This window comes from Chelon labrosus, assembly GCF_963514085.1.
Source record: "Chelon labrosus genome assembly, chromosome: 12".
In the NCBI taxonomy this organism is placed as follows: domain Eukaryota; kingdom Metazoa; phylum Chordata; class Actinopteri; order Mugiliformes; family Mugilidae; genus Chelon; species Chelon labrosus.
In genome coordinates, this window is record NC_140345.1 from 1,473,558 (window position 1) to 1,494,438 (window position 20,881).

Below are 20,881 nucleotides of genomic sequence, written 5' to 3' on the forward strand. Positions count from 1 at the left end.
AGGCTGTTGTGATTGGCTGAGGCAGGCGCACACATATAGTGGTGCATGAAGGAGGCATGAATGCTCAAACACACACACAAAATCATGCATGTATTTGTGTAAAAAACAAAACAAAAAAAAAAACTGCACTATGGAGGAATGAACTCAAAAAAATGTACCATGATAATAGGCACACGTATAGAGTAATGCATAATCAGATATTATAACCCAATTTTCTTTTAAATCTAATGCAGACAAAGATCTATCTATCTATCTATCTATCTAACTATCTATCTATCTATCTATCTATATATATATATATATATATATATATATATATATATATATAGAGAGAGAGAGAGAGAGAGAGAGAGAGAGAGAAAGAGAGCACCTCTTACTCTCAGAGTCAACTGAATCACTTTGGCACCATCTAGTTTACTAATGAGGCTCAGAGGAATGCTGCTGATCAGAACAGGACCCTCTGGCTTCTTTTCTAATGGAAATCTGGTGATACATCACCATTCAAAAGCAGAGTAGCCTCCCCCACCCCTCCCATCCTCCCTTCTTTCTACGCTACATGTGAGTGAGTGACCGGTTTGGCAGCGGGGCAGTGTAATGGCAACAACTTCAGAGGGCTGAGAGTGATGTGACCCATCTGTTCACTTCTGCAGATGCTGTAGTTTGATGATGATGAAAAGCCCCCCTGTGACCAAATAAAGTCTTGGCTTGTGCTTTTGTTGTTGGTTTTGGTCAGAGTTAAAGTGTTTCCTTTTTTTCCTGTAGCATTGTAGTTTCTTAATGTAATTTGATTAGAGTTTTGGCCTTACATGGACACTAAATCAAATGATCTGATAAGATACAAAAGTTTACATGTCTGAAAACAGAATAGATCTTTTTTGACATATCCAAAGTGGACCGGCCCACTGTGGAGCATGTATATTTCTGCCAGAAATATAACAGAACAAGAAGACGCTTCACCTCCCGACATTATTGACAACATTGAATTAATTCAACAGAAGAAAATGACCAAGATGACCATGCATTTTAAATGGCACTGCCCAAATTGACTGCACCTTTGCTCATCTTTTCAGACACCTTGTTCATGTGTCTGAAAAAATAATGGATTCATATCAACCAGATAAAATGTGATTATTAGATGGATATATTTATACAGTTTACACCCACCTCTTAATCCAGTTGGGCCTCTCTGTTCTGTTTACATGAGGCGATTACATAATACACTTTCATTTGATTACTGGTGGAGCAAAAGTGTCCATGTAGATGCAGCAAGTGTTTTTTGTTCTTTTCTTCACTGTGTTGTTTGCTAATTCCGTCTTGGTGACAAGAAAGTGTTCATGTATAATACAGTTTGTGTTTAGTTATTTGGCATAGTGGTGTGGTATTCTGTCTGTCAGATGCTCCACAACACAAGCATTCATGGTCTCTAGAAGATGACTTTAAGTGTTCCTCACATTTCATCAAGTACCACCAGCAGGCCGAAGTTTTTTATAGCACGTTTTCACATGACTATTTGGTAAATGGACTGAATCTGTTAAAGACATTCATGATCCCTGGATGATGTGTCTTTTAGGTAACATACTAACTTTTCCTTCAGCTTAACTGAAATACTTTGGTTTTCAAACGAATAAAGGCAGAACTGATGACATTCCCATCAGTTTTGTATTGAGACACAGAGTTGCTAGCAGGGCTGTTTGTGGTTGGTTAATCCACACAGCCACATTTCCACCACCACTGTAAGCAATGAACAGGTTGGTGGAACCCAGAGAGACTCATATAAGTAAGGATAAATCTGAATTTAATTCAAATTAAAATTGCAAAACCAGACTGACATACTGGAAACTTGGAAGCTACTGTGTACTATGGATCTTTAAGCAAAATATATTAAAGTTGCTTTATATTTTTTAGTGTAAACAACAATATACTATTGTGGGTATTGTTGTATGTTTCTGTCAGTTTTTTTTGCATATCTGTAACCAGTCTATTCCTGCACTGAAAGGTGACGATTGACTTGGAGCTCCACCTCAACAAGAGGACTAAGTCTTCCAGAGGACCTTTTGCACACTATGAAGTCTACCTCTACAGGGTGCCCAAAACCACACCCCAGATCCCCAACGGGCCAAAGGCCAAGACTGTTAACGGCCCCAGCAGACCCAAAGATCGAGTCCTGAGGTGGGAGGATGACACATACCCACCTTCTCCTCCGTGTTCTATCTGCAGCCCTGTCAGTACTCACTCACTGCCGGCCTCCATGATCAACGAGCCTCAGCGGCCGAGACCGTGGACACTCAACCCCTACACCCCCTGACGAACTATCCATCTCACTGTCTTGGCTCATTCAGGGAAATTGAAATTCACAAACATTTCTGTCGAGTTTAACATACAGTATGTCAGGTTGAAACAGGAAGGCTGACCATCATGTAGAAGTAAATAAAAGGTTGAACAGACGAAGTGACTCAGATGAAATGGACAACAGTTTGCTGCAGGGAAACACAGACTTGCACCAAAACTAAATAATGGTTGGCAACTGAGAAGAGCTAAATACACAATGTTTTCTGGAATAGAAAATGATTTTTTTTTTTTAGATTATTGCCAAGTATTTATCAGTATAACCAATAAATAAATCAATAGATCAATAAGGGATTAATGAACTGCAGGAATTTGACCTGGAAAGTTTTTACAAAGGCTACCGACAACCTTCAAAGACAGTTGTATATCTGTCCCAACAATTATACCATAACAAGCAGGCAGTCTGCCAAACGACGAGTCGATGTATGCTCAATGGATTGTTCTATATTACACGTCTCACATGACACAGTGCCGTCACGTTTCCACCACTTAGGGTAAGCTAGTAATACAGGGATAGGCAACTGCTGTGTCTACTTGCAGTTTTGTTTGCCATGCACTGATTTACAATACAGGTTAAACTGTTGATAAGTTCCTTTGTCAGGGTTGTCCAACACCTTTAAGCCACTTTGGCTGCATGACTGATGCTGCAAAATCAACCGTACAAACCAAGGGTCCTGGCTCCTAAAAGACAAGGCTCAGTATTTGCAGTGTGTATTCCATTTCCTTATCACCTTTTCTTGAGAGAGACTGGACACATGGGCACAAAGAATAGGGTGTATGGCATGCAAGAAATATCCCCCAGCTGGGAAGTGAGCCATTCACGTCATTTTAATCCTGTTTTATTTATGCTGTGTAGTGTCAAGATGCTTCAGAGAGCCCACAACCAGAAACCTCAGAACAAGCACTCAGGTGACAGTGGCAAAGAAAACTCTCTTTTTCAGGAAACAACCTTTTAGCATTATGTAACACATTGTTTCAGTGTTACTGTTAGAACTGCTTTGGTTTTGTCTCAGCTCAGATTAATCGACAATATGCATCCAGCAGAGAGCCAACGAGAAGCAGCAGAAAGTCAAAGCTAGCTGGTAAACAAAATGGAGCATTTAGCAGCTACAGAGACAAAAATACTCTTCTCGAGACTTGTAGACTAAACAAAAACATGACTCAAATGATTGCTAATGTCATTCCATTTCTGCTTAATGTATAAATGACTGCTAGCATAACAACTTTAAGTGGTCACTGAATCAATTGATGCACCTTTAATATATAATTATTGGGATACGGGAACGTGATAATTGAGCACAGGATCAATGTTATGCTGTAATAAAAACAGGGCCACAGGAAAAATTCAGATTTACTGCATTAACAGTTTTGATCTCTTTGATTTTAAGTTGTTTGAGAGCTACACACTGCCATCTGCTGATTGGAAACATAAATCATGATCGGCTAATTTGCACCCATTTTATTTTCTACTGTTTTATTCAGCTGTTCTGCATGAAACATGAGTGTAAAATGGATGACTTGTGTGACCTGGATGTGCAGGTTTTCTGCCCTTCTACACAAACCTTCCCTCAAGTGATAGGATGATAGAATATTTGCTGTATCAGTCAGCATGTCTTTATTTGAGGAGTAAAATCAAAACCGCAGCATCATTTTTTACAGTCATAATTACCTCTTTCAAATAACACCAGAGAATGTTGAATTAAAGTGAACATATTCTCTCTCATATGATGCTGATTGCACCATTGTTGCCATACTTGGGTATACACAAGAACAGAAAGCAGAAGTTCCAAATTTAAGGATCATTTCTATGAAAGGAACCTCTGAAACATCAGGTGTCATAAGACTTGTTGTTCCAAGAGGTTATTGAATATTTCTTGTTTGATGCATCCTTATAAATAGCGTTTGTGCTGTGGTTTATTTTCATGGCGATCCCACTCTAAAATAAAAACAATATCCTCACAGTTGTCCAAAAGTGTTTTGAAATGAGCGAGCAGTGACCATATCCCAGAACCTCTCAAAAAATTTCAGTGTTCATGAACTGTTTTGTAAAAGCATTAGCACAGCATGACCAGCAGATGGCACTGCTTGCATACCAAACGCAGATAGAGACGTCAAAGACGATGCCTTGTGCAAGCAAAGATCGTCTATTAAGAAGGCGGTGCGTTTTTCAAACTAAATTCTTATAAAAGGGTAGGTCTATAGTGTAGTTTTCAGGGTATATACCGTATATATATATACACATATTTAATGATTTAAGCAAGTCTGCTCAAAATAATTCTGTATCCAAAATTCTGTGGAGCAATAATTATTTGCAGTGGCATTTCAGCGGTCTACCGCTGCGGGAAAATGGTGCAGCGTGAGACCTGCTGTTTTGTTAATTGCATCTTTGAGAGCATGCTTGACATTAGAGGTGTGCGATACCGCTAGATTTGGTATCGATCCGATACCAAGTAAATACTGGGCCAGTATCGCCGATACCGATACCGATATCGATAATAAAAACTAAATCTCTCCCTTCATTTAACTTCTTTCTGGATTTTTTTTTCTTAAATAAACAAAGTGTAGAAAATTATCACTCCACAACAAATATTATAAATAATGTAAGGAAGTGTTTAGGAAGTACAATACAATACAAAAATAAGACAACATTTCTCCCCTTTCGTGCACTTTTTTTCGTCGTAGCCTATCATCGATCTGTATAGGGCCAAGTGGGCGGCAATTTTAAAAATTTCTATATGCTTTTACAAGTTTGTTGTGTTACCACTGTATCTTACCACCTTTTTACAAATAACACAACTTGCTATCGTTTCATTTTCGGCCCGAAAATATAACCGAACAGCTCCATTCTTTCTCTCGTTGTGTGTAATGCCTTGCTGCTGGCCGAGCCTGGCTGGTAGCGGTGGGCGGTGTTCGGTCACCTGGCGCTGCAGAGTCACATGACAGTACAACAAACACACGCGAGGGGGAGGGGGAGCAAAATGAGCCTGATCTGCTCTGACAGCAGCGGCATCTAGACAAACAGAGTCAGGTCGCTTCTTTAATGAAACGAGAGAAACTGAAACTTAAGTATCGATATCATTACATTGGTATCGATCAATCTCGATACCAACGTTGGTATCGATATTATCGATATTTGGATCGATCCGCCCACCTCTACTTGACATTAGCTCCTCAGCTAGCAGAGAGGAGAGCCTTTAAACCTTTGATTTATTAAAGCAGAATCTTTGACCTTACATTTTAACCCGTGAACAGACAGTTATTTAGACGCACTCCTGCTTGCGAATCATATTTAACATTGCTTTAGCTCACTTAGAAACTATTTAGCTTGTTATTTACAGTTAGCTTGGCTAATAAGGTTAGCCATGTTTACAGAGCTCAACAGTATCCTGAACTCCACTCCAGATAGCTTCACAAAGGTGAGGATTAAACGTTTTTAAATGTTAGAGAATGATGAACAGTACTGTTTTATTTATTAATTTGTCCTACATGCTAATGTTACACTGGTGCAGTTGTGTCGCAAATTATTCAGCATCCTTACTTTTCTAATGGCATATTTGTAATAACGTTTTAATCAACAGGAACAATTTATTTTGGTGTCAGACAGGCACAGTGATGCCTCTTTCCTCATTCACCATTTCCTGTCTTTCTACCTTCGAGGTGAGGTGTAACACCTGTTTGTATGTTGTCAGAATTAGATGATTTTTTTTTTGTAATTAATTTAAGAGCTGATGTTTGTGTTTTCTTTTTGTAGCTCGATGCAAAGTGTGTTTTCTTGGTCTGGTGCAGTCCTTCAGTCACTACAGTCACATCAGCCAGAGGCTGGTCAGTGTCTACTTTTCTAAATCTTCATTTGACATTACCATATTGATCAGTACTAACATTATGACCACTGAAAAGTGAAGGGCATTACACTGATTATCTGGTTATCATGGCACCTATCCGTGGGTGGGATCGATCAGGCAGCAAGTGAAAATGGTCAAATGGAAGAATTTGAACTACTCTGACAGGGACCATATTGGGATGGTTAGATGATGGGTCAGAACATGTCCATAACTGCAGCTCTTGTGGGGTGTGTCCAGTCTGCAGTGGCCAGTACCTATCACAGAAAGTGGTCCAAGGAAGAAAATGCTATGCCACATGACGATAGGTGGAAAATAATTAGCATCTCTGTATTGATTTACATGACAGTTGGTCAAGTACTGATGGGTCTACAGGGCTGTTATTTAGAATTTTTGCAGAAAGCAGATATTTGCTTTTTAACATCTGCGGATATTTGTGTGTGATACGTGTGTCCTCAGGGTGTAAATATAACACAAGCAAAGGAGAACGGTCAGCTGATATTCCTTGAGGGATTGAAAGAGTCATTGTCTATTCTGATTACTCAAGAAGCCGGCACAGGAAGTAAAGACATGGAATTCCTCAGGTACAATCAAATAAATACAGTTCTTTCTCAGCTTTTGTCACATAATCAGCATTGACCTCTGCACACCTTTAGATATTTTTATTGGTATGCTGTTACTTTGTCGTCATTTTATTTTAATATCTATCAATATTACAAATCCACAAATAATATATTTATATAATACATAATATATTTACAAAAAAATTACAGTGGAATAAATTACACAACAGATTTGTCCAGTCTGACAGATTTTGCCCTTTTTCCTCAGGGATCCTGCTGTTGGCCTGCGGAGTCTGTACGAGTTTGTCCAGTCCAGTGTGAGCAGCTGTGGTGAAGGGGAGGAAGGAACAGAAGAGTGGGGACCCCCTGTGTTGTTGGTGGACGACCTCAGTGTGTTGTTGAGTCTAGGAGTCAGTACTGGAGCCGTGCTGGACTTCAGCCACTACTGCCGGGCCACAGTGTGCTCTCAGCTACAGGTCATACAATCGTAAAGAATAATGAACACTGTTTTGCTGCATGTTCAGTTGGCTCACTATGATTCAACTAATCGCAAATGTATCATATTAGAGCTCTTGTTAACATGACTTTGACTGCAGGGTAATATGGTGATGTTGGTACGATGCGATGGGGAAGAAGAGGAGGATGACGGAGATGATGAGGGCTCGGAGCGGCTCCTGAAGGGCCTGACACACCAATGTAGCCTCACTCTTCATGTTCAGGGTCTCCCAACTGGCTATTGCAAGGACATACACGGGCAGGTGTGTGTATGCAGATAGAGTTCTTTTTAAATACTGTACATTTTCTAACAGGAGATAAACATGTACATATAATTCAAATATCGTTAAGACCCAATCTGGTCTCTTTTGAGGCTCAAAAATCAAAGGTTTATGTGCATCCTGTAAACACTAATGGTTATTTTAATCACAGATTCATCTACTTATTATTTTCTCAGTTAATCATTTCTCAGTGTCCAAAATGTCAAACTGCAAGTCCCCAAAGCTGAATAATGTTAACAGATCAAAACACAAATTAAGTGTGTTTACTGTCACGCCATAGAATGGCACAATAATCTCCTGTAATCAATCACTTTCGGCAGTTTTGCTGAAAAATGGCTGTCAAGGTTAACACAAAGCTGTCATGGTTTCCTTTAAATGCCACTCATTCTTTAGAAATATGATTAATGCAAGCATTAAGTTCTGTGACTTGAACCTCGGCCCTAACAGTAGTTTTGTAGTCAGGAAGCGATTCAGAAGGATGTTGTGGATGGAAAAGAAAAACAAATCCTGCCCCACCGGAGTAGGTCAGGTCTTAAAAAGCACTTGCTGGCCAAGCACACAGCTGATACGAAGAACCTTCCTTCCCCTTACGAGTGCATTTTTGGATTATGTAGTAACTTTAAGGTTTTTCTGGAGAATATTCTGAGCTGTAAACGTCATTGTTTTTGTTGCAATAACATGTGTTTTCATAAATCAAGTATATTTGTCCACTTCCATGTTGACTTTGAACAAAGTCATACAGTACATGTTGTACAAGGTGTACAGAATACTGAGACAAACAGTAAACCAACCCTCTTTTTCAGGTGCAGGTGTGTTGGAGGAGGAGACACGGTGATGGGCAGCACACACAGAAGAAGCTCTTTCAGTACAAGGTCCATGATAAAGGAGCCTCTTTCTTTGCTCGTGGGACATCCAGTGCTGTTCTCTAGTCCACTTTAATTGTTTCATTTAAACATCACAAGACATTACAGAAGCTGGGACGGGAATAAAAATGTGTCAATTCCAGAGCGCCTGGATGAGGGACACCTTGATCCTGTCAGCTGATACAAGTTCTTTGGATTTCATCCTGCCTGTATGAATATCATTCTAACCACAGACTCATACTGTTGCCTGTATTTGTTGAATTGGATGGTCCTTTTTTGTGCGCTGACAGTGAGCTGTGAATGCAGACATCTGTATGTTACCTGGCTATAGAACTCCAAATGGACAATTACCAGGCTGGTAGTTATACTACTAGTGTTTGGCTGAACGAATACTCCTACATTGCCTTAATGAGCTGCAATGCTAGTCGATGAATAAATTAATTATGAATAAAATTGAATAAAAGTAAAATGTTGTCTCTGTCCGTGTCCACTAGGGGTCTCTATGTCCTGCCTCTCCACACTTCAGGGTGAGAGGTCGAAGTGGAGAGGTTTCACTGGGATTTGACAACTAGTGATACTCAAACGGTGCTCCTCTGCATCTTAGCACCAGTGCTCAGATGCAAAGCGTTAAGCTTTCTCAAACCAAAACAACGGAACAATACACACGGAGACTGCACGTCAATTTACCCAGAAGGACCACAACCTCATCTTGTGGTCTGTAAAGTTTGTCAAGGCAAGTGTGTAGCCCGCTAGCATTAGCTGCGTTGCAATAGACAGCTTCGTAGAAAGCATGGGATTTGGGATCTGAGTTGTTTAATCGTATAACGGTAGCTGTTTATCTTTGTTATGGTCAGAGCAGCGAGTTTGCATTTGCTTAGCTCACACCCTTAATTTCTAGTTTGACGACATGAGAAATTACATTTCTACAAACCACATTGCTGAACAACACCGTGCTAGTGCCAAGCAAGCTAAATTAGCACTGTTTTGGTATTTGGCACCATTGTAAGCAGAACACTTTCCCATGGTTTTTCTATCCCGCATTTGCTAATTTGGTACCGTTAGCCCCTCGCATCATGTATGGCCCCATTTTGCTTAATATAAGCTTTTCTGGTCAAATCCTCATTGATTGGGAGCCGGGTTCGTTGGAGAGCTAACAGGGCTAACCGTTTGCTAGCAGTATTAGTCTTTAACTTGACGCTATCACAAATTGTCTAGAGTCGAAACATAAAAACATAAAATATATTAAAGTAACGTTTCATTTGTTTTGTTTTGCTTTTGGCAGTGGTAGCTCATTTAAGAATTAAATTTATTGTGTACGTTTGGCCTCTATTTTCTTCAAATTGTCTTTGTGATGTTCACGCGAGAGAGGATCTGTCACACTGACGCAGGTTAACGTTAGCAAGCTAACAAGTAGTGGCTTTGTCTCATCACAGATAAGCACGTCTTGAGTTTTGTTTAAGTCTAAAATCTGTGTCCAAGTATAAATTTAATCCAGGGGTTATTGCGATACTTAAAGTGTGATTAGAGTTAGTAAGGTTGGGGTGGCTAATGTCAGCTAGCTTTTCAATAATGGTAGCTGGCTAGCTTGTTGACACTTGCCTGCAGGTTTCTGAAAAGGGGATTCAGTTACACATATCTGTTCCCATAGCCAGGAAAAACAGAAGGGTGAACAGGTGAGGGTTTCTTGTTCTCTATAGACATTGAAGTTATATGAACATATTATAAATTAGACCATTATTTTCATATAATTGTTTAGTGTTTTCTTCTTGTGTCAAACTATAATTGTTTAATTGCTTTGTTGATGGTGTTTTAAGAGGCCTGCTGATGTTACTGAGGGGGATTACTCAATCATATGTAACCAGTTTTGCTCTTCCTTGTCATTTTGCAAATAGTGTACATATTCAAAACAGAACATTATTTGTTTAGGATCTAAATTCAGAACATTGTAAAGAAGCCCCGGGCACCTCTGATGTTGGCTGTAGGATTCATGTTAGTTACTAGTTATTTGCAGGTGATGTTGCCACAGCATTGCATCAGCTTCGCTATCCCTGCCAGTGTTCCTGTGACAGTTATTTCACCACTTTCGTGAAATTGGATAACTTTTTGAACTTTTTTTTTTTTTTTTTAACTAATTGGCTAAAAATTTGCTGTGAACTCCTTTTCTACTTGTTTTTTTGTCAGAAATAGAAAATTACTTGCAGAAACGGACTGCCTGTGACATACCATTTATTATTAACATGTAAGAACATGGTTACTGATTAACTGGACATTTCCCTCTTTTGTCGTCAGCTTTGGTTGTAAAAGGTTGTGCTGCAGTCGTTTTGTTCGTCTCCGCATTTACAACACCACTAATAGTCTTTGTTGATCAGAGGCGTGCTCTTCAACATTATAAAAAAGGTGTCACTGAATTTTGATGCAATTATGCTTCGGAGAATGGACACAGCCTAAAGCTCTTCGTACGGTTTGTGGACATTCGCTCGCAGTAATTCGGTTGAAGATATTTATTAAGTCGTGTAAATGGATTGCATGAGCCACAAAGCTGCTGATTATGCCATTGAACTCAATAAACCCTGGAGATGCCTTCAAGTTGGGCATTTTAGGAAGTGTTGAAAAGAGGTAAGCTGTTTTTTTTGCAAAATCTTCCATTCCATTGCAAGTGCACTGGCATGGTTTTAAAATAGAGTTGGAAAATGTTCAGCTAAAACTGATTATGCATTATTTTGCACCCAGCATTGCTGTAGGCACATGACTTTATAAATCTAACTGAATCTGCAAGGCATCTAATTAAGGTACAGAGCAGCACACTGAAATTGCGCTGGCAATTTTTGTTGTAAGTAAGTGTCCTGGCTTGTCATTTGGGAAGAATATAGACTGTTCATTGTTAAGTTATTATTTGTCTGTAGACGTGCTGAGACGTGCTCTTCATTATGAAACAGTGTCACTGAATGTTGATGCAATTATGCTTTGGAGAATGGACACAGCCTAAAGCTCTTCGTAGGGTTTGTGGACTCCAAGCAGCTTCTTCAGAGCCTGACACTACAAAGCCTGACACTACTGCTAACCGGTGCTTGACCTATGACTGGTATTAATTTCTGTTCTAGTAGTGAAGTTTTTGTTGTGGAGACGCCGTTAAACTTGTGCTTTTGAGAAGGAAATGTTTTGGATTCCTACAACCTGCATGATAGACCACTGGCAGTTTGACCTAAGGAGGAGGGAAGCAGTGGGAGGTGGCCACAGGGCCTGAGCCCTGCTCATTGAATTTCCGATCAGTTCAATCCCGGATTAGTTTACTGACGGAGATGCTGCTCAGTCTTTGCCAAATCAGGCCTTGCAGCTACACCCATGTAACTGTACAGCATGCAGTGAACTGGACCGACAGCTGAGAGATAGAGGCATTCATTGAAGGTTTTTCCTGGCAAGATGGCAAGTGGAACTAGAACCTGGTTGAGAGTCGACGCTGCTTCAAAAACAGAGAGTCGAAAGCCTTTACTTCAAACCCCTCTTTTCACCTCTACAGAACCCATTGTGCAAGCTCACTGGGATGTTGCAGTGTTTACTGTGTAGTATTTATAACGGCAGATCAAGGGACTCCTGAGGCGAACTCCTCCCAGGGAATGTTTCCATTGCTCCCAGGAGGACAAGCTAAGCAGTTGCACACTCTGCCTGAGTCAAGAAGGGAGTACTATGTTAACCACAAGGCACAGATCAAGCTAAAAAAACCCAGCGCTGCTGCTTTCAGGGGACGTAAACGGGTTCGAGCCAGGGAGATAAACTGGTCTCCTATTAGCAGGTACGGTCTCAGAACAGTGCAAGGCTTGAATGATGGGTACAGCTTATTAGTGTATGATACTGTGTTGTTAACAAATGTCTGTATACGGTGCTGCTTAGAGATTTAAGTATTGTTTGATAAGAATCAATAATGAGATACTGTACAAATCCATCTGCAGCGTGTGTGCCAAGAAAGCCAGTTAAATATTGTAATAAAGCAGTGTTTAACTACAAACACTGGTAGGCAGCACTGAACCTGTCACCTGAGTCAACAGACAGGCAGAGCCGAGATTATGCATAGAAGTCAACCGAGATTGAGTCGATAAGGGAAACTGAAGCATCAGCTTCAGTTTGAAGTGAAGTCAGTCAACTTGAAGATTACACACATTTCTTCCACTGAAGTTGACTTTAATGTTAATTGAGTTTTGAATATTGAAACCAGCAAAACCTCTGAAAACATACTGTCCGTGTGTGTTTTTGTTGTTAAATGCTGCCAACCTCGCGTCATGTTCTGCTTAAGCCTCTGGGAAACTGGAGGTAGACATTTTCCAGGTGTGATTGATGAGGCGTTCATGTGTTTGTTTCAGTCCGGCTCCTCTGCCAGAGTTGGATGTTTTTAACGGTGGGGAATGTGTCCACACTTTTTTGGCTGCTGAATGAGCTGTGTGTTGTAGTGCCGTCTAGCATGTGACTGCAGTACAAGGAAAAACACACTGTGCTTTTACTTGGAAGCATGTGTGTCAGCATAAGGAGTATGTGACTAATTAGGTATTGAGGACAGAGCTTCCCAGTAAAGAGTTGACTGCCGTGAGTGTGTTGTTATTCTGTAAGAGATGTACAGCAAAATGTTCCCCTTATAAAATGTTACATAATATTTATAAAAAAGTTCCGGCTAAAGTTTTCCCTCATGTACTTTTAACATCAAGCTTTGAATATTAGAAAGTTGTTATTGTGTAACTTTGTCTGGGAGACACAAAATATTTTGCTGCTGGGGTAGAAATCTGCAACAGAGTGTCCTATACAGATTGATTGATTGATTGATTGACACAAGTATTAATCATCTAAAAGATTCTTCTAGAACTGAAACATTGAGCCAGTAAACAATAAACAGATCTTTTTTGATGATAAATAATATGATCATCATAAAATGACATATTTGCTCATTCCAACTTCAGATAAATTGACATTTTGGACATGGATGGTCTGTGGAAAACTAGGAAAAGTCCAAAGTATTGATTATTGGTTCCAACTTTTCAACCAATCTGGGTAAAAATACCACAAAATTTGTTTCCCCTCAACTAACTATTGTTTCTGTTGGGTAATCTGATTCATTTTGTTTTTCAGTCTTTCAATTAAGACTAATTTAATTTATTTATCCAAACTAAAACAACAATCACTGTATTTTAATACTAGTTTTCATGTGGTATTTTGTTTACATACCATAATACTGAACCAAAATCTTAGATACTAATTATAGTTAAAACAATAAGCCAGTCTATCATCAGTGTTATTTTGCACAAACAAAAAAGGCAATTGTTCATAATATATTTTATAATATGAGTATATTATGGTTTGCTTCATTATATATGATAATGAACAGAATATGTGTGTTTTGAACAGATGTTTGGAAAAATAGCAATTTGAACACGTCACTTTGAATTGTCAGGAAAATAATTTATGCCAGAAAAGCCTAAGCTGATGACTACCAGTTGTGTTTATTAAGAGTAACTCGCAAGTTACTCTCTAAATATTTCCACAACAAATTAAAGGTTTAAAAAGAAATCTGCCTGCCTCCCTATAAAAAAAAAGTGCTCGATAAAGGTAGAAAATTGTATATTTTAGAAAACCTCAGTGTATGCAAAACAGCAATTGATTGTTTAATTGATTGTTTTATAATATTACCCTTTTGTGTGTCTGTGCTGAAACTGTGAGGTCAATCTGTTGGCTCTCTTGCACACCCAGGTCCCTGGATGCACCACGGCGCACTGTCCTTGGACGCCCAGTGCTTCCCAATGGCCGGGAGTTGACCACGCCCACCAAGATGACGCTGCGCGAGCAGCTGAGGGAGAAAATCTCGGCGGCCTTCTACCGCCATGGGCTGCTGTGTGCCTCCTACCCAGTCCCCATAATCCTCTTCACATCTGCCAGCATCCTCACCTGCTGGTAGGTATTCTGCGAAGTTGTGTTTAAGTTTTTGTGTTAAAAATTAGGTTACGACTGAATTATTTACACGCTAAATCAAATGATCTGATAACAGACATGTGTTTACATGCCCCAAATCATCTACCACAGTAACAATACTGTTTTGACAAAGTGGTTCTGCCCAGTGTAGTGTCACATCTGTTGGAAACAATGACATTTTTTCCAGATAGAAGACACATTTTCAATTTCAGCTTTGTTCATCTTTTCAGAATGTCCTGATAGCTGTTAATAACCAGATCATGGTAATTAGAGGGTGATATTTTCCTATTGAACGCATTATCAAAGGTTTACACCACCCTTTACAAAACCAATTCTACTCAGATTTCTTTGGATCAGGTTGGTCTGTTGTGACTAAGATGGTTACATCAGGCAGTTTTATTCTGGTTAGAGGAATATTAGTCTATGTAAACATATTCATTGACATCCACTTTACACAGTAATAGGCAAAGTTCGAACCTTTTGTACATTTATCAACAATATGTCACCTTTCTTGTCAACAGATGAAAGCAACACAGGAAAAACTGAAAGTTTGAGCTGTTATCTCGTCTTTCTCTTCACACTAGTTCTGTTATAAAATAACTGGACCCTTAAAACCTTTTGTAGCAGCAATGGCTTTGCATAGATGTATAACACATCCTGATAAAAGCTGCTTTTTTTGTGCAGCCTCTTTTAAAACATTAAGAAAGTCATCCGGTGTAGACAGAGTAGATTATAGAGAAAATAGATTGCAAAGAAGAGAGATGTAACCAGCATCACTCAGTTGAACTGGCCATCTGCAAACACAGACACCCCGCTGACACCACCACACAAATGTTCGCTTAATACGTGCAAATCTAGTCTTGCTACTGGTTAAAAAGAGAGGACGTGGGTCAGAGAGATGACTGAGCTTCGTGAGATTGTGAGCATTGTCAAGAAACCTCAACAATCTGAAACACACATATGAACCTGCCGCGTGCTGTCCTATCAGCACTTTCGAGCAGGGGTGCAGACCTAATAGACGACCGACCGCAACCCGGGGTGAAGTAAAAGAGCCCGACGATGGTGATGCTAAAGGCAGGACTAGAGCAGAGGGCTGTGAGAAAGTGGCTCTGTGAGAATGGGATGCCTGTCCCTCCATCTGCCTGTCAGGGGGTGGGGGCTGACTCCACACAAAAGAGGCCTTTGTGGACTTACAGTGACCTAGGAGAGCGGAGGAGGCAGCGGGAAGCATGGAGGGAGGGAGGGAGGTGAGGGACAGAAAAACAGAGAAGCAAGGTTTCTCTCCAACTGACCAACGCATTTCTAATTGTATAAATACACAAAATCAGCATACAGTTTTTTTGTGCAGTTTGATACTCAGTACCTAACCAGCGTCTTTTTATCTGTCAGCAGTAGTTTTAATTTAATGTAAGCCTTTTAGGCAGAACAACAGAAAACATGCTAGTGTGAGTGGTTCATTGGACTTAAGCAGTGTCTGAATATTTCACCTACGTGTTTATGTAGAAACACAGCATACAGTTTGTCTTTTTTTGGAGTTGGAGACACTCAATACCTAATCAGCGTCTTTTTATCCACTCCCTGTAACATGATTACTAACTGATTGGAGACAAATTGGACAAGTTGAAAATGTCATCATACACCATCAGCAGTTCAAGCAGATTCATTTGTGAAGATACTTACAGCCCAAGCACTAATCACTGTACTTAGCTGTTTTTTTCTTGGGGCACAGAAATAATAACTTTTTGCATGGTTCTTTAGATTAAGTCACACCAAACTTTCAGTCAGCCAACAAAATGATCAACACAGCATAGGTACTGTATATTGTTGATTTCCTCTCTAAAATATAAATAGAGAATTTTCCAGATTCTCAGATGGTCATACATGACATGTTGTGACAATACATTGGCCATGTCTTTGAGCTGTGGGGAATAGCATAACATATATTTCTGTTGTTTTATGGACAAACCATCTATCTTGACTCAAATGCCTGCTATACAAACTGATTTTCTGGATATTCAGAAATATTAGCTGTGTTAAGCCGGTTCACATTCAAGATCAGAAAGCAGTAGTAAAGCATACATGGATTGAGAGAATCATTCCATCAGAGGAACAGTATGTAAATCTTTCTAAGCTTTATCCTGTCTGTCTCGCTTGCCACCACTGAAAGCTCAGTCTGAGAGATATTTTCCAGGGTTGCCCAACACTAGCATTTCAAAGAAAACTTGAATTCCCCTACACATACACTCAGAGGGAGCCTGTTTCAGGAGGACCCACCCATTTCTTGGAGAAAGAGGAAGCAGGTCTCTCCAGGTAGCACGTTGGACTTAATCTGGCAAGAAAAGCTAGAGGCACTGGTTTCTTGTTCTTAGAAGTGTTGCAACACAGAACTTGTTTCTGCCAGGACTGCGTTGTCAAAGTTTGGGTGGGTTTATTTGGTAATAGTAGTCTGTTGCTAGATTAGTTAGTTGGACAAACAAGATGTAGAAGATAAACATTTGTTTAAGGGAAATTCATCTGTTATTTACCCACAACCTCCCCCTCCCTTCTCTGTCTCTCCCAGCTATCCATTATTGAGGCTTCCCCTGCCTGGTACAGGTCCTGTGGAGTTCACCACAGGGGTGCGAGACTACAGCGTCCCTTCTCATAAGCCTCAGGGAGACCTCGGAGAACGGCCTGACTGGGTAGGAGAAGAGGAAGCAGATAAAAAATTATTTATTTTATACAGTTTCTGTCCTTTGATTTTGTCATTATACCTTCAGCTGCATGCACTCCCTAACACTGAAACCTTTTCCTCATTATAACCTAAGACTAATTGTTAAGCCTGAATCTGCACCAGTGGCACAGTGGTGAAGTGGTTTGCACTGATGCGTCACAGCATCGTTGGATTAATTGGTGATTCTAAATTGGCTGTAGGTGTGAGTGTGAATGGTTGTCTGTCTCTCTGTGTTAGCCCTGTGATAGACTGGAGACCTGTCCACGCCTCGCCCAATGACATCTGGGATAGGCTCCAGCCCCCCTGTGACCAGCAGTTACAGAAAATGAAAGAATCCGCACCTTTAAACTGGTTCTCTGACACACATAGCAAATATGGAGGGTCATAAATTAAGCAGAAGACGCCAACTGTCTGTCAGCAATAGTTTTAATCTAATGCAAGCCTTTTAGCCAGAACAACAGAAAACATGTTAGTGTGACTGGTTCATTCGACGTAATCACAGTCTGAATATGTCACCTACATATTTGTGTTGTGTGTGCTGTAGTACCGGGGTCCTCCGGTTGCCTACATCCAGCAGGTGTTGGTGAAGGCAGCAGTGTCTCCATGGGACAGCAACCTGGTGCCGGTGGATGTGTTTCGGTCGCCGCTGGGTCGTGTCTTTAGCCTGCTGGAGGAGATTCGTAACCATGTCCACACTGACAGGTAAACACACACATATTGGTCAATGATGAGTCAGGGAAGAACTATCAGTATCTTAAGTAAAAGTAGCAACACCACACTAAAGAAAAATCCAACATTACAAATACAACTGATGGACTCATATCTTAGTATCATCAGCAATACAGTGGAAGCAATAAAGGTGAATACACCTGATTCAAAATGGCTCCAATGTGTTGTATTTTTATTTTCAGATAATTGTTACTGATTCATTTAGAAACATTGGAATATTTTACTCATAATGCAATATGCTGAAATATTTAGGTAATTTACAAGCACCTTAAAATTATACTTGAGAACTGCCCCTCACTTAAATGTAATAAATTCCTTTCCATCAATGTACACCACAAACAGGGGTGCAAAATTGAAGTACTGTATGTCTCATGTTTTTTTCAAAGGTACATAGATAATATCTCGTAAAGTAGGTCAAAGCAAAGCCTTGAACCCAAAACTATTTGGCCTTTGGTGGGAGGAAAGAAAACGACAGCCTTCAGTTGTGAATGAGAAAAACAGGAGTCACTGATCTCTTTTAAAGCACAGTGTCTTGCTCTGTCATAGTTTTCTGTTTAACAGCTGTAGCGTATAGAGCACTGGTATGAGGGCTGATTCACAGGACAGTTTATTGGAAAGCTTGCTGGAAAGCAAATTAATTAATTGCCTTGTTTTATTATCAGTAATTTACATCATAATTCATAGTTAATCTATTGCGTAATGTTGCCTCATAACATTAATTAATTATGCCTGGAGCATTTGGTATCTGCTCGCCTTTGCTCTCACCCCCTCCCCTCTTTTCTTCACCTCTATCTTCTTTTTGTCTCTTGTCAGCTCTGGCGCTCGCAGTCTGGAGTCGTTGTGTCTCCAGGTGACAGACCTGTTTCCAGGGTTACGGCGGATGCAGTCGGTGCTGCCGGAGCATGGCTGCCTGCTTGTCTCTCCTGGCAACTACTGGCAGAACCAGCGGGAGTTGTTCGACTCGGACCCTGACCTCCTCAAGACCATCCAGAAACATGAGCCAAAGGGCCTGCACACCTCAGCAACACTGCGAGGTAATAATCTGAAGGATTCAGATGTTGGTGGAAGCTGTGTAAAACAATAGTGTGAAACGCTAATATAGACAGATCAAAGGGAGAATGGAGCTTTGGTAAATGGAGAAAATGAAACTTGACGTTGTTGTACTTGAGACCATATTTATTTCACTTGTATGTGTGACCTGCGAATGCTCCCTTTCCAACACCTGTGCCTAGACCCATGAATGACTGATGGAGTACAGCGTAAATAAATATATTTCAACTCACTCCACCAATATTGTGTACCTTTGTTTTTAAATCAGATAATAAATTTGTCTTTGTCAGACTTTGTCAGACTTTGTCAGACTTTACTACAAATTGGCTAGAAATTCTTAAACCTCCAGTGTAGCTGTGCTCTTCACTTTTTTTTGGGCCATGAAGGGGATAACCAGACACATCCTGAATAAGATAATTATATCATTGTTCGGTTTAAATGCAACACAGGGCTGCAAACTAAAGTCCATTATATTCTGTCTGAAGTAGTTGCTCATTATTCAGCATGAGTAACTGTAGGGAGGTAGTGAACGTGGGATTAGCCGTATCAGCAAACTAAGAGGCTTTTGTATTGACAGAGAACAAGCTGTTTCATTCCTCGGAAACTTATTGAATTCTATTAAAACTTTACCCACTGACACAGTGAACCAAGTCACACCCTCCCTGGCTGCCCCACAGCCAACTCAGCATTTTGCCTCACCTTTCAACTCAAGTGATTTAGACGTGGGAAGCTTATTTTGGAGCTGGAGGGAGGGACAGCTTGGCCGCTGGATAAAGCCAGACTGATCTTCACATTGAGCTGATGGAAGGCCCGCCTCGGGAAAGTTGTGAAATATATCCCAACTGCTGTTGCCAGCCGAGGGCTCTCAAATTCTACTGAGACATGTTTTCCTATTGTTACACATGCTTAAGCTCAGTAAGATGACACTTTATTTTGTCACATCAGACCGTAATATTCCAAGTTTAAAAGTTTAAAGCAACAATAAAGATATACCAGCATGTTAAGAAACTGGCTGTTGTCACTGCTATCTAGTGTTGATCAAGTGGTGCAGTAATAACAATTGTAATTGATTTGCTGTTTATGTTAATATGCTGCAGTTTGAGTTTGTGATATTGTTCATTTTTATGCGTGTCTGTGTTTCAGACCTGCTGTTTGGCGTACCTGGGAAGTACACAGGAGTCAGTCACTACAACAGGAAGAGGGTAGTGACGTACACAATAACTGTAGTGCTGTCCAGCTATGATGCAAGGTCAGTTACAATATAAGAGGTGATGAGTTCAAGAATGAGTTATTTTCTTGTCTTTGGCACAATATATTTGCAGTTACAGATGTTACTGTTGTTTTGAATGACATTTCTTTGCATTCCAAGAGTTAATTTGTGTCATTTTGAGGCAATGGGCATTTCTAAGACACCTGGCAGCTTTTTTTGGCCCCAATTACATGTTCCAGGGGTCAGATATTTATGTTTGAATGCTGCATGAGAAAATGTTGTGTTGGGGGTTGCCAGCTAGTGAGTGTTACAAGTATATTTACAGTGAGTCTTTCAAAATTAGTCATCACTGCATGTGTTTGGTTAGCCCAGTTTAGCCTCCAGGACTTCCTGAAGGTTTGTTTGACAGGGATCCTGCAGGATGGTATGAAAAATGTAAACTGTCAGGAAAAATCATCATTAGTGCTAGACAGCAGAGAATGTAAGTCTGTCAAACTATACAAATGTGCGTTTTACATACTACTGTATTTCATGTTTCAGTCGTATAAGTGGGAAATGACAAGGACTCTGCTCTCCTTGCATTAATAGTATCACATCCATGTCTTCAAAAAGTTAATGATCTTCATGTCTGTTTGTCCGTGTTAGGTTCCTAGGCAGCCTGCGGGCCCGTCTGAAACAGCTCCATCCATCAGTCAACTGTAGCCTGAGGGACGACCACATGGTTCACGTTCACTTTAAGGAAGAAATCGGCATCGCTGAACTCATCCCCCTCGTCACTACATACATCATCCTTTTTGCCTATATCTACTTCTCCACACGTTAGTGCAACTCCCTATCTGTCTG

General features: G+C 40.2%; 2 protein-coding genes across 4 annotated transcripts in view; both read left to right on the plus strand.

Annotated features, from left to right (window-relative positions):
• Positions 1 to 5,202: 5,202 nt before the first annotated feature.
• elp6 (elongator acetyltransferase complex subunit 6) lies at positions 5,203 to 8,856 on the plus strand. The gene is made up of 7 exons (XM_084556499.1): positions 5,203 to 5,762; positions 5,925 to 6,003; positions 6,098 to 6,168; positions 6,645 to 6,769; positions 7,017 to 7,224; positions 7,345 to 7,506; positions 8,328 to 8,856. The coding sequence occupies exons 1-7, from the start codon at positions 5,709 to 5,711 to the stop codon at positions 8,451 to 8,453; spliced, it is 825 nt and encodes a 274-aa protein (XP_084412625.1). The 5' UTR covers positions 5,203 to 5,708; the 3' UTR covers positions 8,454 to 8,856.
• Positions 8,857 to 8,947: 91 nt separating this feature from the next.
• scap (SREBF chaperone) overlaps positions 8,948 to 20,881 on the plus strand; it is a 29,248-nt gene continuing 17,314 nt past the window's right edge. The window contains exons 1-7 of one of the 3 annotated variants that reach the window (XM_084557252.1): positions 8,948 to 9,120; positions 14,118 to 14,318; positions 16,897 to 17,017; positions 17,594 to 17,751; positions 18,592 to 18,812; positions 19,972 to 20,077; positions 20,684 to 20,856. In XM_084557252.1, coding sequence (XP_084413378.1) covers positions 14,197 to 14,318; positions 16,897 to 17,017; positions 17,594 to 17,751; positions 18,592 to 18,812; positions 19,972 to 20,077; positions 20,684 to 20,856 — 901 coding nt within the window. In that variant the 5' untranslated portion in view covers positions 8,948 to 9,120; positions 14,118 to 14,196. Of the gene's footprint in view, positions 9,121 to 10,794; positions 11,004 to 11,520; positions 12,178 to 14,117; positions 14,319 to 16,896; positions 17,018 to 17,593; positions 17,752 to 18,591; positions 18,813 to 19,971; positions 20,078 to 20,683; positions 20,857 to 20,881 lie in introns of those variants that run through there. The other 2 variants (XM_084557251.1, XM_084557250.1) reach the window with 2 other exon arrangements.